The sequence below is a fragment of the Bidens hawaiensis genome, unplaced genomic scaffold (genome assembly GCF_021521415.1).
Source record: "Bidens hawaiensis isolate Kalapana, Puna unplaced genomic scaffold, B.hawaiensis_p1.1 tig00012182_1, whole genome shotgun sequence".
In the NCBI taxonomy this organism is placed as follows: Eukaryota; Viridiplantae; Streptophyta; class Magnoliopsida; order Asterales; family Asteraceae; genus Bidens; species Bidens hawaiensis.
In genome coordinates, this window is record NW_027491980.1 from 106,588 (window position 1) to 123,830 (window position 17,243).

At 31.5% G+C, this 17,243-nt stretch overlaps 1 protein-coding gene across 1 annotated transcript; it reads left to right on the forward strand.

Moving 5' to 3' along the window:
• The first annotated feature begins 1,365 nt into the window (after window positions 1-1,365).
• On the forward strand, window positions 1,366-3,101 carry LOC143540203 (equilibrative nucleotide transporter 8-like). Its single transcript, XM_077033327.1, has 2 exons — window positions 1,366-1,891; window positions 2,395-3,101. Exons 1-2 carry the CDS (start codon window positions 1,366-1,368, stop codon window positions 3,099-3,101), a joined length of 1,233 nt encoding a protein of 410 aa, XP_076889442.1.
• The last annotated feature ends 14,142 nt before the right edge of the window (window positions 3,102-17,243 follow it).

A 17,243-nucleotide genomic window follows, 5' to 3' on the forward strand; every position in this document is an offset into this window, starting at 1 on the left:
AGGCCTACGGGCCTTTTTATTTCGGCTCAATCGAGGTATTTAAATCCCGGAGACAGCCCTGGGTGCATACATGGACCAAGATGGATGCGTCATGAGGGTCCGGTTATGAGTTTGACCATGATGCTTGGTGTGAGCCAAGGGCGAAGTATAAGAGGGACTGGGGTTGATCACCCAAGTCATAGCCGTTTTTTCGCTTCGTAGGGTAAATTTTCATGATTATGTCCGAAAATTTTTATAGGTATTGAGCAGAGTCACCCATGAGGTATTGGGTCTGTGACTTCGATCACTGCTTTGACTAAGCCAGTTCCGGTTGAGGAGTCAGAGGTGGTTACGCAAACGTTTTTGGTTGTTGGGTTAGTCATTAGTGCTAGGTTCGACTCTTGGTAAATTGGTCGTGGAACCTATGACCTAGTATTTCCATTTGGTTATATATACATTGTTTAAAAAAATAATATCTATAATATATATAAACGAAACTTTTAAAAACTTTCTGGTTGCTTCCTAAATTCTCTCAAACCGCCAGATTACTTTATTTGTAAGTAGAGACTTCTCATGCATTTGACCCAAATTCACGGGTATGAGTTTCACCAAACCCAGTTAGCTCTTAAACGGGTTATAACATCTCATTAAATGAAAAATTAATTTTACCAAATATTTGATATAAAAATCCTATGAAATAGGGATATACTAAAAATTAATGTTCAATTTTCTAAAAAAGATATTATTTATAATTAATAAACTATTTTATAATAAAAAAATAAGCAGGTCATAGGTCACCAAATCCAGATATATTTTAAACGGGTTATAACATATAATTTATTTGTAAAACTTTTTCATTATCAAACCCTAAGCATATTATTAACTTTTTTACGATAAAGAAATTAAAATCCAAAACATAATATTAAAAAACAAAAAATGTAAAACAACCTCGTAATACGGGAGATAAAACCTAGTTTTTTATATTTTGCTTGAAACTTTAATTCGCCATGAAATCCATTTTATAATTTTTTTAATTTAAACTATATTCTATTATTTAAATATATATTGTATATAAAAAAATTAATATGATATAAAACTAATTTAATTTAATATAAATGAGATAGATAATTTGACGGTTTGTAAAGATTTGTTTTAATAGAAGAAAATGAATGAATTTAAAAAAGTTTGGAATATGATATGAAGTTGACGTAAGGTTTGCTGTGAAAATATAAGTTGAAACCATAGATGTTATTACATTCCTTCAAACGATTCATTGTACATTACAATTCAATTTCAAAACGTCAAGTTCATTCATTCACATGGAAAATAATCTCTTTATGTATAGCTTGCCCTTTGTTTTGTGCATTCTCACAAACAACAGCAGAAATGGAGGTTCTACAATCAAACCTCAAGTCGGAAATCAACAACCGTGACGACGAGGAGCCGAAAGACACATACCATATGACATATATCATTCACTTCTTACTTGGTGCAGGATATTTAATTCCATGGAATGCTTTCATAACTGCCGTTGATTACTTTCAGTTCCTATACCCCAACAAGCACATCAACAAGGTGTTTTCCGTCGGTTACATGTCCGCGACCTTGACCGTGCTTGTTACGCTCATGTGTTGGTCCAGTTCTAGCCGGGCTAAGCTGCCATCGGTGCGAACACGGATGAATGTGGGTCAGTGTTTGTTTGTTTTGGCTCTAATGGTCCCCCCCATGACGGAGTGGATCGTTCACGGGAAGCAGTCGACGACCACGACGAATGTCGCCTTTGTTGTGCTTGTGTCCATGGTTATGATCAGTGGCTTATCCGACGGATTAGTCGGTGGAAGTTTAGTTGGAGCCACTGGTGCGCTCCCGGGACGGTACATGCAAGCCGTTTTCGCTGGCAACGCCACCGCCGGTATAATATTTGTTTTTAGGGATTTTATTAATACTCATGTTTTTATTAAGGGTGTTGCTAAACGTAATTTTTTCTCGTAAACATGGGGCGGACCCCACTATTTTCCAGAGGGGGTATTTTCAGTAAAGAGAGGGTTACAAATAGACACGCCTTTTATTAATCTTGATTTTTTTTTATTTTTACTTTTTTTCATAAAATCATGGATCATTTATAGTATAATAAAAAGATCCAATTATAATAAAGAGACAGGTAAGCGGGCAATAAGCTACGCTGCCACCCCTTTTGAATGGCAAAACCGATCCTACTGAAAACAAAGTTATCGTTCTTAGGCATCGTTGAGTTACTGTGCACGACTCGCTGAACTCTTTTCAGAAACGTAGCCGCATTGGGGGCAAGAGACCCACATGTATCGAAAGCAAAAGGAATGAAGGCGTGTTGATTCTCAACACACGCATTCTCGTGCTTAGCAACTTTTCCTTGCTAATTAAAATAACGTTTTGCAGGTCTGGCGGTTTCAATACTAAGAATTATAACAAAGGCGTCGCTTCCGCACACACAAAACGGCCTTCGAACAAGCACACAAATCTACTTCGCATTCAGTGCGATCATAGTACAGTTATGTGTCATCTGCACCAATGTTTTACACAAATTACCGGTGGTTCGATACTACAGAAATCACAAAAAACACATTGATCCAATTCAACACATGTCAATGAGATCAAGTTTCTGGGAAGTGGTTAAGAAGATTCAGTGGCTAGTGACCGCAGTGTTTGTGATCTACGTAGTTTCACTGTCGATCTTCCCAGGTTATTTGAGTGAAAACGTTAAATCAAATTATTTTAAGGATTGGTATCCTATATTGTTGATTACAACTTATAACGTTGGAGATTTTGTGGGAAAGTGTTTGACTGCTATTTATGTGCCACGTGACTGTAAAATGGCGGTATGGGGGTCTATTGGTAGGGTGATGTTTTATCCTATGTTTGTAGGGTGCATACACGGACCCAAATGGATGCATAGTGAGGGTCCGGTTATGAATTTGACCATGATGCTTGGTGTGAGTAACGGGTACCTGACGAGTGTGCTTATGATCCTTGCGCCGAAGATGGTTCCGGTAGAGGAGTCGGAGGTGGTTGGGATCGCTATGGAAACGTCTTTGGTTGTTGGGTTAGTTGTGGGTTCGGCTCTTGGATGGCTTTGGAACCTATGAGGTGACATTGGTTACATCACTAACAAATTAATAAAACAAGTTTTGTTTTTGAGAATCGAACATTATATGATATGTCATTTTTACTTGATATATACGAGTTAATATTTGCATATAGTAATTGTCTTTCTGAATACTTTTAAGTGGTATTATTCATTACACGAATACGTCATAAATTTATCATATGCTAAAATAGTTTAAAATTTTTTGTTACATCTTGAAGTAAATTGTTATTCCAAAAGTCTATGCATTGAAAAGAATAGATTAAACAATAAATCTACATCTACCTATCTACCTACATTATTAAAACAATAAGATTTTTGGACACGTGTCATCTTTCTATTGGTCAATTCTTATAAATTTCATATATGATATGCTTTCTTAGAATTTCTTTGAATTTAAATAATTTAAAACTAAAAATGTATTGTTAGAATTTCTTGGAAATTAAATATTTTCACTCATCAAAATTGTTCTACAATAATAACTATGTTTGTTTAAGTCATATAATAATGTAGCCTTGGATATTTTAAATTAGTAGTAAATGCATTTTGTGGCGTTTGAAGTCAATTCAACTATTCTCTATAAAAAATTAAACCACCAAAATAGTACGGAATTAAATTAGCAAATGTACGTTTTTAGTAAATTCACAAAACCATAAATATTCAAATAATTATCAAAATACAATTTATGGATTCATTAGTCCATTGTGTGTTGTGAATTAAAATTAAATATTCAACTAGTTAGTAATGCAGTTTGTATATATTAATGTCTAGCACAAAATATGCGTCTAATCTACCTATTATATTAAAATAAGATCTTTTTGAACACTTATCATTTTTCTATTGGTTAAAATAATTCAAAATAAATAAATACTATGTCAATTAAATACGCTGTGAATTGACAGTTGAAAATATAAAAAAGAAACCGAAGCGAGTTTACAAAGCAAACTAGAGACCGCTATACAAAATTTAAGGTACGTAAATATAATTTAGTTTGTTTGGAATTAAGTTGTCTACTTATGAAAATATAATATTTATATATTAAAAATTGTTACCTTTATTTTATAAGTTCCCCTGAGGTGTTTTCAATACTGCCCAATTTTTTTAAAGTTATTGTGTCATTTAAAAATATACTTTTTTTTTTGTAATTATACTTATGAAATAGTGTTGCGTCCCCCCCCCCCCCCCCCGCGCTTTGACTCGCATTAAAAAAACTGTCTTTACATACATGAACCCGTTATCAAACCCAGATTTGAGGCATTAAAAAGATTATGAATCTTGAAGTAGAGTTTTGTTATTTTTAATTGAGTTGCAGTTGCTGCATGTAAAACTAACATGAGATATGATATGCTCTAGCTTTTGTAGGTCAAGCAGCTAAATGAGTGATTTGCAGGTACCGAGACCATTATTTGTTAATTTTAGGGAATGCTTTAAACAAATTGTTTATATCGAATCATAAACTTTTGTTACTCAATTTTTCTTTATATGTTACTTTGGTTTAGAAAACACAAGAATTAAATATGTAGTTTCAATTTGAAGGCATGCAATAACCTTTTCATTTATATTCATCTTAGTCATACCTTAGAATTATTAAATTCAATTGCACAAATGTTTAACTCTTCATCTAAGGTCATTTTTGTCATTCCTATAGATTTATGTAAAATAATCCGTTACATATATTCAAAAATATATATGTGTGTGTGTGCTTAATTGATCATGTTTATATATCTGCACATGTAGTCGTGAATCCATTAATCTGTCTTTTTTTTTAGCTATATATGAATTGCAATTATAAACCATGATACCATCTCAAAAAACATATTAAAAAAATATCTTGTTTGAAATTACATACATGTTTACTTAACGATTTCTATATATCCGCCTGTGTCGTACACAAATCAATAACCTAGTATAATATACAGTGGTCTATTTGAGTGTAGTTTTATCACTTTTTATATCTACATTTACAATTACAATTATGAAAATTAGTTTTTCCACATATCTAATTTTTTTTACATATATGTAAGTTTGTTATTACTTAAATTTTACACATATGTAAACTTGTGATTTATATATGTAATAAAATATTTTTATATAAAATATGATAAAACCAGTCTTAATCAATGTTAATATATGAAAAAAATAAAAAAAATGTTTGGTTGTTATAAGTTCCTAGAAATTCTTAATTTTTTTGAAGTTCTGAAATGATACTAATGGTATCTGAGTGTGTTTTTATCACTTTTTATATCTACATTTACTATTACAATTATGAAAATTAGTTTTTACACATATCTAATTTTTTTTACATATATGTAAGTTTGTTATTACTTAAATTGTACACATATGTAAACTTGTGATTTATATATGTAATAAAATATTTTTATATAAAATATGATAAAACCAGTCTTAATCAAGGTAATAAATGGAAAAAAAAATGTTTGGTTATTATGAGTTCCTAGAAGTTTTTAACTTTTTTGGAGTTCTATATATATATACGTTAAGTTGTAAGAACTTAAGAGCATTCTCATCCCAACCTCTATATCCAAACCAAAAATTACAATAAAACTAACTTTATTTTCTCTTTTCATTTCAATTAAATATTATTTTTCTATACCTTTTATTATTACCTTTTCTCTTTCCTTCACTCATAACCACTTTCAAAATATATTAAAAAATTATAGGGGATGAACAGTAACTTTTCAAATATATAGAAAAATCACTACTTTTTCTAAAATATAAAAACTCTTCACTTACAACATCTTGAATCACTCTCTAAATTATAAAAACACCCCTCACATAATATAAGGGATTGGATGAGAATGCTCTAAGAACTCCATTCCTGGCCACACTTTTAATTAAATGGATTGGAATATGTGGTTGAAATTAAATCTGGCAAAAAAGTCAAAGTAGGAGAGAGAATAAAGATGTAATTGGTTACACTAACTTTTACGTCCGTTACACATGTGTAAAAAGTCGACTCGGTGCGTAAAAAATTATGTATTTTTTACGTGTATGTAAACTACATATATTACGCATGTGTAAAAAAAATTCGAAAAAAAAAATCGTTACACTGAGTTCTTTTGAGTTCTTAAAACTCAAAGGGATTCTCATTTGAAACTCCCATATATATATATATATATATATATAGGGTTAGGTTCAAATAAGAAGTTTGATTTTCTTAAGAAGGCTAGGAAGAAGGGTATTTTAGTCTTAACACTTTAATATCAAAACCCACTTACTTTAATCTCAAAACCCACTTAAATTAATTTCAAAAACCCACTTACATAAAACCCACTCACATCTTCACTCATCTCCTACAACCACCACCACTCCATCGCCCACCGCCACCACAACCGTCACCCACCGCCACCACCCCGCTGGAAAAGTCCGAAAAACACAATGAAAAACAATAATGTAAAAAACACAATGGAAAAAAACACTATGAAAAAAAACACAATAATAAAAACACAATAAAAAACACAATTGTATGACACAATGTAAAAAACACAATGATAAATACAATTGTATAACACAATTTTGTAAAACACATAATTTTGGTAAAATACAATACGTAAAAAACCCACTAATTTTTTTTTAAATTTTATATAACAATATGGTACTCATATAAAAGATAAAAAGACACTCGTTATTATGGTGAATTTGTTTTTCAATAAAAGCGTAGTAAAAAAAAGTTATGAACGTTTTAAAATGATGGGGGAATTTGGCATGTGCCTTGCATGTGGAGAGAGAGAGAGTCAACAAATGTGTTATTCCTTTTATGGCATTTCTCTTATTTTCACACATGATTTCTACATAAACTAATCTCAACCCTCCATGTTCAAAATCAATGAACAAGATTACTTCTTATCTTTCCTACAAAAACTATACTTCCTATTATAACCTAACCCTATATATATATATATATATATATATATATATATATATATATATATATATAGTGGAGGGATATTTTGAGAACCATGTTGAGTTTTAAGAACTTAAGAACTCAATTTTTAGGCCACACATTTAACTAAATTGATTGGAATATGTGGTGGAAATTAAATCTGGCAAAAAAGTCAAATTAGGAGAGAGAATAAAGATGTAAGTGGTTACACTAACTTTTACGTCCGTTACACATGTGTAAAAAGTTGACTCGGTGCGTAAAAAATTCTGTAATTTTTTTACGTGTATGTAATCTACATATATTACGCATGTGTAAAAAAAAATTCGAAAAAAAAATCGTTACACTGAGTTCTTTTGAGTTCTTAAAACTCAAAAGGGTTCTTATTTGAAATCTCTCTATATATAGGGTTAGGTTAGTATAAAAACCCATTGGGTTGTGAAAACTCTAGAAACCCATTCTCAACCACATGTTTTTACTTAAAGATTAAATCTTGTGGTCCACAATTAAAGTTAATAAAAAATGTAAAAGAAAATTTACACTTTCTCTCTCATGAGAACATATATAAAAATTAGTAAATAAATGTAAAAAAAAATAGCAAAACATTTTTTTTATGTTTTCGATATTTTGTATTAAATGTTACAACATATATTACATGTGTAAAAAAAAACGATGTTACATAGGGTTTTCACAACTCAAATATATATATATATATATATATATATATATATATATATGGCGAAACAAGATCAAATACATTTTATTCTTAACATGAAAACAGTAAGAACTAGTTTGCTGTTATTATTAGGTGTATTTTAATAAGTGTTTGCTGTTATTTTTTGTTCGTATTTGCTAATTTTCGATTATGAGACGCTATAAGTATTTGTTTCTTTATATTTTGTTGTTGTTATTAGATTTTTTTTCTTTTGCTGATATAAGTATTTACTGGTATTTGCTGTTATTATTTTGTTCTTGATTTTGATTCTTTTGTTGTAATTTTTAGGTTTTTTTCTTTGTTATTATAAATAATTGTTTGTGTAGATTGGTATTGTAGTTGGTATTGTTTCTTACGTTCTCATTTTTTATAAATTGGTATTATTTCCTACGTTCTCACGTTAAAATTAAAATGCACATAAACTTTCCCCTATATATGGCATAAAAGTAAAAGATAAAATACATTTTCTCTTAAAAAATAAATTGAATCAAAAGATCAAACCCAAAATTTTGATTAAAACTCTTCCGGGATGCTCTGAAAGGCTGGTCTCCAATGACTCCGGCAATCTACATTCACCTCATCACTTGCACCGTAGTACGTCGGAGCCTTTAATGACTTTGACGCTAACGATCTCACCAATTGTCAATGATTATATTCTATAACTAGGTTCTTATAAATATTTCATGTTATCTCACTTTCAAATGGATAGCGAAACTTTTTCCATTTTATTCGTAACTAGTTTTTTCACTTTGCGTGTTGCACCGGACTAGCTAGCAAAAACCCTGACGTTGGTGAAACGTGAGCGTTACGACGGTAAGTCGACTCGAATTTGGTCGGTATCGGTTACATTCGTTACAGTATAGACACCATCGGTAAAATTTGAGCGCCAAAACCCAAAAATTTAATTCGTCAAATTAACATAAAAAAGATTAACATATAAAAAAATATATTTAAAATGATGTCTATTTGGTCGGCAAACCCAGCCATTGAGGCGGTAAATCGATACGAATTTGGTCGGTTTTGATTACGTTCGTTACGTTACCCGAGCTAAAAAACAAAAAGAAATATAAAAATTGAGGTGGATCAATGGCCAATTTGGGGGGGGGGGTTCGGTTAGTAAAGTTGCGCGTTAATAAAACCCGAGTGTTATCGGTCACGGCATTGAAGCGATGAATCTACGTGAATTCGGTATGTTTCCGTAAGGTTTGTTATGGCACCGAAACTGAAAGAAAAAAAGATTGACGTTTGGTCAGTTTCCATTACATTCGTTATGGAACTGAACTAAAAGTAAAAAAACAAATTTACGGACCAATACGGTACCACCAAGTGGCCCAATAAAGCACTTGCGGCACCAAATTTCTAATTTATATATAGTAGTAGTAATAGTAATAGTAATAGTAATGCGTCTCTCCTTGTCCCCATCACTTTTCTTAATTTGTTCCAACTCCCGTTTTTTAATCAAGATTTTCACCCTCACCACACCACCATCTTCCACCGTTTTAGAAACCACTCCACCAACTGCCACTGCCTTAAGAATCTCTATACATTTACCCGCTTGATATGTATTATATATATTAACTTGTAGGAAGCACTCGTGATGCTGTGATGACAACAATTTACAACAATACTTGTTTTTGTTAGTGTGAGCGTTCTAGACTCGATCAACGCCCGAAAACCAAACACGAATTGCCTCCCACACTTCATTGGTCCCGGTGTACTTAGTGACATGCAATAGGATATCATTCAAGTAAAATATAATAAATATATGAAAGAATTGTAGTTTGCGTTCCTATGGTTTGGGGCACGGAAGTAGCTTGCATAAAACGAGCCTAGTATTTTGTAAAAAATGTTTGGTAAACAAGCTTAGTTTCAAACGTGGTAGAACACTAGATCAAGTCCATTAGAAGGTTAAGTAAACAAATTGAACTGAGGATCTAGCTTGATTAGGTGAATTTGCAAGAAAGAAGGCCATTCATGAACTCGCAAAATCATTTTAGAACTTGCATTTAGCTTGAACCAGTAAATTAGATGAACCCGCAACAAAGGCTGAACTCACAATAGACTAGAAATCATAAAAGGATCATCAAATGCGTGAACCAGATTCTACTGTGAACCGTGGGTTTTGTGTGAACCGGATAGAAATTGCTAGAACCCTCTAAAAAGAGGGAACCGGGTTTTGCGATTAGATCAGGAATGTGTGAACGGCCTGCTATGTGAACTAGTCCTTTAGTAATTAAAGTATAATGTTTTTAACAAGTAATACTTATTGTGTCGATGCGTGGAAGGTCTTCGGATTTTGTTCAATTCGTGAAAGAGAGTGTGCCCGTATTGGGAAAGACTGTGACTCTTCTGCGTACTGTATGCACGAAAGAGCAAGAGTCGTTGTATGGAAGGTCTACAACTCTTATATGTATCGTGAAAGAGAAAGAATCGGTATACAAAATTAGGTCTATGGACTTTTTACGTATTGTGGAAGAGCAAGAGTCTGTATGTAAAAGGTTGACGGACCTGATACGTGAAAGAGAATGTGTTAAGAATGTTAAGTAAGTTAGGTATGGCGGATGTCTATGAAAAATACTTTTGACATATAGGGGTAAGCTAGGTGTACCGCCGGTCAACTATAAACCGACATCCGCCATTTGAAATGGCGGAACACGAATAAAATATACAAGATCCGCCATTTCAAATGGTGGAACACAAGTGTCTGGCCACCTCACCAGACAAAAACTGACAAGACCTAAATTTAATTTGAGATCCCCCATTTCAAATGGCGGATCTCCTACAAACCATCACCAACTTTTCTCTCTCCTAGAAACCATTTTATCCCTAAATATTTTCCCATTTAAAAAAAAAATACTTTTCATATGAATGCTAACGGACAGATATGAATAACTTACTTGCCTATGTTAAATTAGAACTCACTCAGCGTAGCTGACTTTTAGTATGAACGTATGTAATTGATGTTTGTTAAGAGCATGAAGACATGAACGACCATCTGTAAAGTGGTTGGCATCATAGTGAAAAATGTTTATGTTATGATTTTGAAAGACAAGTTTATGTTTTAAATTACCAACATGTTTGATCGTTTATTTTCGCTTCAATGTTATAAACTCTCTGGTTTAGGTTGTGTTCATGACTAAGTCTAACCGTTGTGAGGCGCCCGGCGTAAGGGCCTGACAAGGATAATACTTAGTTGTTATAGAATTATAAGTATGCAGTCATATTGAAATGCTTGTTCTTACGAGAGATGTAGAATGGATGGTGTAAACATAGGAAAGGTCTGCAAACCTTATATGTGCTTATACTATAAAATTGTTCCTACGTAAGGTGTGGAATAGATGACATAAGTATAGGAAAGGACTGTGAGCCTTGTACATGCTTACGTCAAATGTTACTCCTTCGTGAGATGTTAATGTTGGTGGCAACGATCATCACTTAACGGTGCTTAATGGTCCTACGAGACAAGTGGAATATTTATGTGAACTGTTAAAGTCGTAATGTGAATGTTAATAAGTAATAGTAAACGTGTAACGATGACTTAATGAAATTATAAACTAAAATCACTCGACATAGTTGACTTTTAGTATGCATGTAGGTAAATGATGATGACGGATATCCACGAAGACATCTAGCATCCCAATAAATTTGTTATGTTTATGTTTTAAGACAATTTATGTTAGTTACGTTTGAAGAATGAATGTTATTTTCCCTTGAGTATGAATGAAGTCTTTGTTATGACAGTAAGTCTAACCGATGTGAGGCGCCCAGATCAGGATCCTTACAGAAAGTTGTGCACCTAAACCTGTTTGCTAACTAATGATAAACATGCTAAAATAAAACAAACAAATCTGGATGATTAAACATAGCCAATGATGTAGCACTACATCACTAGGTGGTTCAAAAGGTGATGTGTCTCCTGAAATCCCTCTTGAGCTCCCGGATGCTAGCAACAATACTATGGCTAAGGTAGGGGTACATGTCTCTTCGGCTCTGCCTGATCGCTCTCCTCCTCCTCCTCATCATCATCATCATCATCATCATCATCATCATCATCATCATCATCCGTGTACTGTTGCATGCTCCTCCCATGCATTCACTCCCTTCATGACAACCAACCAATAATTTCTTTCACCAAATTTCTTCGCCACCCCAATCCTTTACATAGTCTATAAATCAGTGTCATCGTACATCAACTTTTCGGATTAGACAAGAGATGACCTCTGGATCCAAATCTCCAAGGTTTGCACCCAAAATAGATATGAATGCAGGGCCGGCCCATAGGGGGGGCTGGGTGGTCGACGGCCACGGGCCCGCTAGGCCCGATTTTTTTTTAATTTATATGTATTTTTATTAAAACAATATGTATATTTAGTGTTTAAACTCAATTGCATAAGCATTAACTTGGTCTAGTTGCAAAGTTGTATTACTCCCAACCAAAAGGTTATGGGTTCAAGTCTCATTTGAGATATGTTTAATCCTATTTTTATACAAAAGTTTTTTACACAACCTAATTATAACCATGTAAGCCTATAACAAAATTAATTTGTTTAAACCCAATAAAATACTCATTTTATTTAAGGGCCAAAAAATTTTTCACTTCGACCCAAATTTTTTTTTTTGCTTTCTCGGAGCCGGGCATGTATGAATGGACTAACAAAAATACTGCTTGTGGGATGGCACAATGGCAACACATAACAAAGCTTAAAAATGAGTTAACTAGTCAATCTCGTTTAGAACTTGGTTAAAATATAATCCCTACAAATAATTGTTAATGGTTCTTCTTTATATATAAGTAACTAGGTTAGTATCCCGTGTGATACACGGGTTAGATAGATAATATTTGATTTTAATAAATAAATATAAAGATTTATAAAATAGAATAAATTACAAATTATAAAAGAAAAAGAATCATGATAAAATTATAAAAAATCTAAAAAAGTTATTTATATATGATTGTACATGCCTAGCTGACAACACTTGAATTATATAAGAAAAGAATATCATTAATCAAATATTTTGATTCATAAACAATATAAAAAAACAAATGTGCTACCATGGTTTCCATATAAAGTCTTTCGTGATATATTACAACCTTAAAGAAACTTAGTCCTATTTGAAAAAGTTTGTAGAGGTGTATTTGTTTATGCTAGTAACATTAAATTATGTGTTTGATTTACAAACAAAATATGAGAAACTACCAAAGAGATTATCAGACGATTACGATAAATGGATAACCCAATATAATCTTAACCAAAAAAGTTACTCATGCTAAACTATAAAATGCATATGATTATTTGTAAATTAATACATCTATTTATTTTACTTATATAATCTTTACAAGAAATAATATACGTTAACTTTGCATATGAGTTAGTTACACAAATATGAAGTAATACATAGATCTGTAACACCGTTTCAATTATGATACAAAAAAAGACAAATTGTTGCACAGTTCATCAGTTATATCAATAAAGTAGACATATTCTCAAAATTAGTCATAAGCGTAACATTCACATTAAATTTATTAAGTTTGTAAAGTCTCGTCAACTTTTCCCCCAATTTGAAACTTACATGGGAACCCTATGGGTTCAAAGATCTATTGATATGAGAAGATGTAACATAATCATTAATAAAAGCGCATATATAGTGATAGAAATTAGAAAATACTATTTAACAAATTTAATAGTATTGTAAAAATTTAAGACGTTAACCTAGATTATCATAAATTCAACCGAAACAAACAGGTAAACAAATCGTAAAGGTTTATTATCGAGTTTTGAAGAAATCATGAAAGTATTTACAGATAAATCGACAAAACTGAGATTTGATAGATGGAATAGCTTGAGATTATGTGATTGATTTCTTATTCTCTATATTATAACATTTCAAACTCTGATTTTTTGTGTATGATATCATTTAGGGAGAAGGTCAATTACGTCATATATGATTTAGGGAGGCACAAAAAGTCAGCATGTGTGTTATGAATTATATGGAAATTAATATAATTTTTTTATAACAAAGGGTTAGTTGCGAGATACCCATTACCAATTTTGATTATTTTTTTAAAGAAAAAGAGTTTTAATGATTGAAAATAAAAACTTGCAAAATCTACTATTATAAATTTATAATAAACAAAAACCTATTTATGCCACTTGCCATCTAATTAGACTATATTTATGCCACTTGGCAAGTTTTACTAATTTTTTTCTTTATTTAAATAAAAGGATAATCAAAATGGTAAATGACATAAATATGTTTTTGTTTATTATAATAGTAGATATATTATTAGTGGTTTTTTTTAGCTAAAATAAATAGTTATTTTCCGTGATTTTACGTTTAAACTTTGAATGTGATCATAAAGTACATAAACAAATATCGGAAAACAAACAATGATATCTTTAAACATGATATAATGTGAAGTTTCCCTGATGCTTATGCCTGAAGTTATGGAAATACTAAACTATTATGGTAATATGATGAACTTATAAGTTATAGCCTATTATCATTTAAGACAAAATGCTGGGAATAAACTATTATGGTAATATATTGAAGATTAAATAGGATGAAATGAATGCAAGTAAATAAATGGGTTTGCATATACAACCGTCTATATTACTTTTACTTTCTTGTCACATTCATCACGAGATGTGATGGAAGTACTAAACTATTATGGTAGTATAATGAATTTTTAACTTATTATCATTTAAGATTAAATTATGGGAATAAACCGTTATGGTAATATACTGAAGATAAATTGGACGAAATGAATGTGAATAAATAAATGGGTTTACACATATACACTTTTTATTTCGGCTCGGCCGAGCTATTTAAATTTCTGGAGACGTTCCTGCCCGTAGGTGAAACTATAATTAAGCAGCTAAGATGGACTTCCTAGCTAGTATACTCTTAAAGCAATATGCTTTTTGGACAAAAGCATATTTCTATTGGTCCGTCGCTATAGTTTACATGCATACTAAGGTTTCTCAAACTTTCTTGATAATTAAATAATTTAAAAGTAAATAATTATTAGTTCTTTAATTGTTTTAAATGATATATATGGTATATTCTTTAATTTCTATACTTTCATTATTCGAACAACTTTAAGTGACACATATGGTATATTCTTCAATTGCTCTAATTTCATTCAATCCTTTCGGTTTTAAATAAGTAGATGTGTATTTTAAATCAAATTAATATGAAACCAATTTTCACATTTAAAACCGTTTGATAAATAATTATATAGATTATATTAATTTGTCAGTGATGTAAAAGAAAGATAATACAAGAAAAAGCAAGAAAAGAAAAATCCACACTATTAAATATCAACGTAAAGTGAGAGCCCGAGCCTGTTTATAGAATATCCATAATTTATAGAATATTCAACACATTTTTGGTTACTCCATGAACAATGATTGCGTTCACACTTTGACTTTCTCTTTAACACTAGCATATATATACGTGTAGAGCCATTGCTTGTCTACATAGAAAACACACGGTATCATCAGCATCACCATAACTTTAAATTTCTACTCCTTTAAAGCAAAGAAAAATGAAGATTTTACTTACAGTTTTTGTGCTTTACCATCTGCTAGTTATCGCTACTTGTAAGTCATTTGAGAATTTTGTGTTTCTTACATTGACATGCGTGTGACTATGTTATGTACATTAAGAACTATCAAACTGATTTTTTAATATATGCTTTAAGTTTGATTTGAAAATATGCATCTACGAATAAAACCGAATAATCAAAATAACTTTCGATGTCTGTATGTATGCATGTATACACACGTGTGTATTTATATTTTGGTATAGAAAAGCAAGAAACAATAATAATTATATTTATATCATTTTAATTTACTTTTATATTTTTTTATTGAAAAATGAAGATTCATTTCCTTCTTTTTGTTATCGTATAACTGGTATTTTGTGTGCATAATCCTATATATAATCTAACTTGTATGTATACATGTATTGGTGTAGTTGCGGAAAAGAGATTGTGGTGCATTCTAGTGAAACATGCAGTTTTCTCAAATGGCCAGGGTCTTGTCAAGATAGCAAATATGAATCTGCATGCATGATAAGTGGATATGAGACTGGAAGATGTCAAATGGATACATACCCTAAACACGAAGCTGGGTGTTATTGTTTAAACCCTTGTTAATTTTGTACGCAAGTAAATGCAACGATGTCTTCATTTGCGGTTCATGTGTAATGTTGCGATAAAAAAAATCAAAGAATCAAATTTAATTTATATTATTACTGGTACTGATATTATTTAATTGCATGCCCATTATTGTTATAACTCCAAAAAATGATATGAGAATCATTCAAACGTATATGTAACTAGTAAGGTAACCACATGTTGAAGTGCTGATTTGAGTGATAATGTCATCGTCGAGTTTTAGTATGAGGTACCATTTTATTTGTCTTAAGTGCTACTAGGTTCTTGTTCAAATTGTATCTTTATATGATGTTCCGATTCCGATTTAGGGTTTCTTTGTGTTATGATTCTGATCTGGTTTGTGTTTGGTCATAATCCGACTCTGTTTTGCTCATGTTTGTTTGTGTTGTGGATAATACTATTATAGGGGTTGATGATGATGTGAGTTCTGAGCAGCTATTGTTGTCTGCATGTTGTCCTTTGCTTTTCATGATATGTTCCTTCGACTTTCAAGAAAGTTGATAAATTTAGGGATTATTGGTCATCATGATGTTAGTGTTTTCGGGTTTAATGTTACAAATTTATTGATGATTGATATTGTTATATAATTATAAAGCTCTATGCCTGTACGATTGAAGATATGTATTAGACCAATCATGTTTTGTGTATCATTATATGTAGTTAAGAAGTTGTATCCACATAATAAGCGAAATCGTGGATGTATAGATGCTGACAGACTTTTCTCTCTTTGCGTTGCGTTGCGCAGGTTTAATATTAGCGTTTGCACAGTGTTGCAAGTTGTACTTCTTTAAGGTAAATGCTATGGAAACCGTTAAAAGTAGACATAATTATAAACTGGGTTTCGGTTCAGTCTTTAACCGAAACTGAATTCGTTAAAGACAGAATTTGTTTTAAGACTGAACCGAAAACTGAATTCATTATGTGATTTATAGTTCTTGGTTACGGTTCATAATATGTGAACATGGTTGAAAGCTAATAACAAATAATGATTATTCGAGTTTCTTCTTTACTAATATTCAGTAACAATTTTAATCCAGTGTCACTTTTTTGTTTGATCTTAAACCAAAACCGAATCCAGTTCAGTTGCATCTAATGAGTAAACATCTTTATTTTTTAACTTTACAGCTTTTGGCTTGGTAACATATGCTAATAAATAAAGAAATAAAATTTGGGTTGCATATTATCCGCTTTCAAATAGGTTCAACAAAAAAATGAACCAACCCGGAGCCGCTAAAATCAAACCTAATCATAAATCAAGTTTCCAACTCAGTCTTAGACCAAAACAGAATTCGTTAGCTGCTGTTTGTTCTTGGTTTTTTTGTAGATTTCACTTCAGCTTGTATTTGCT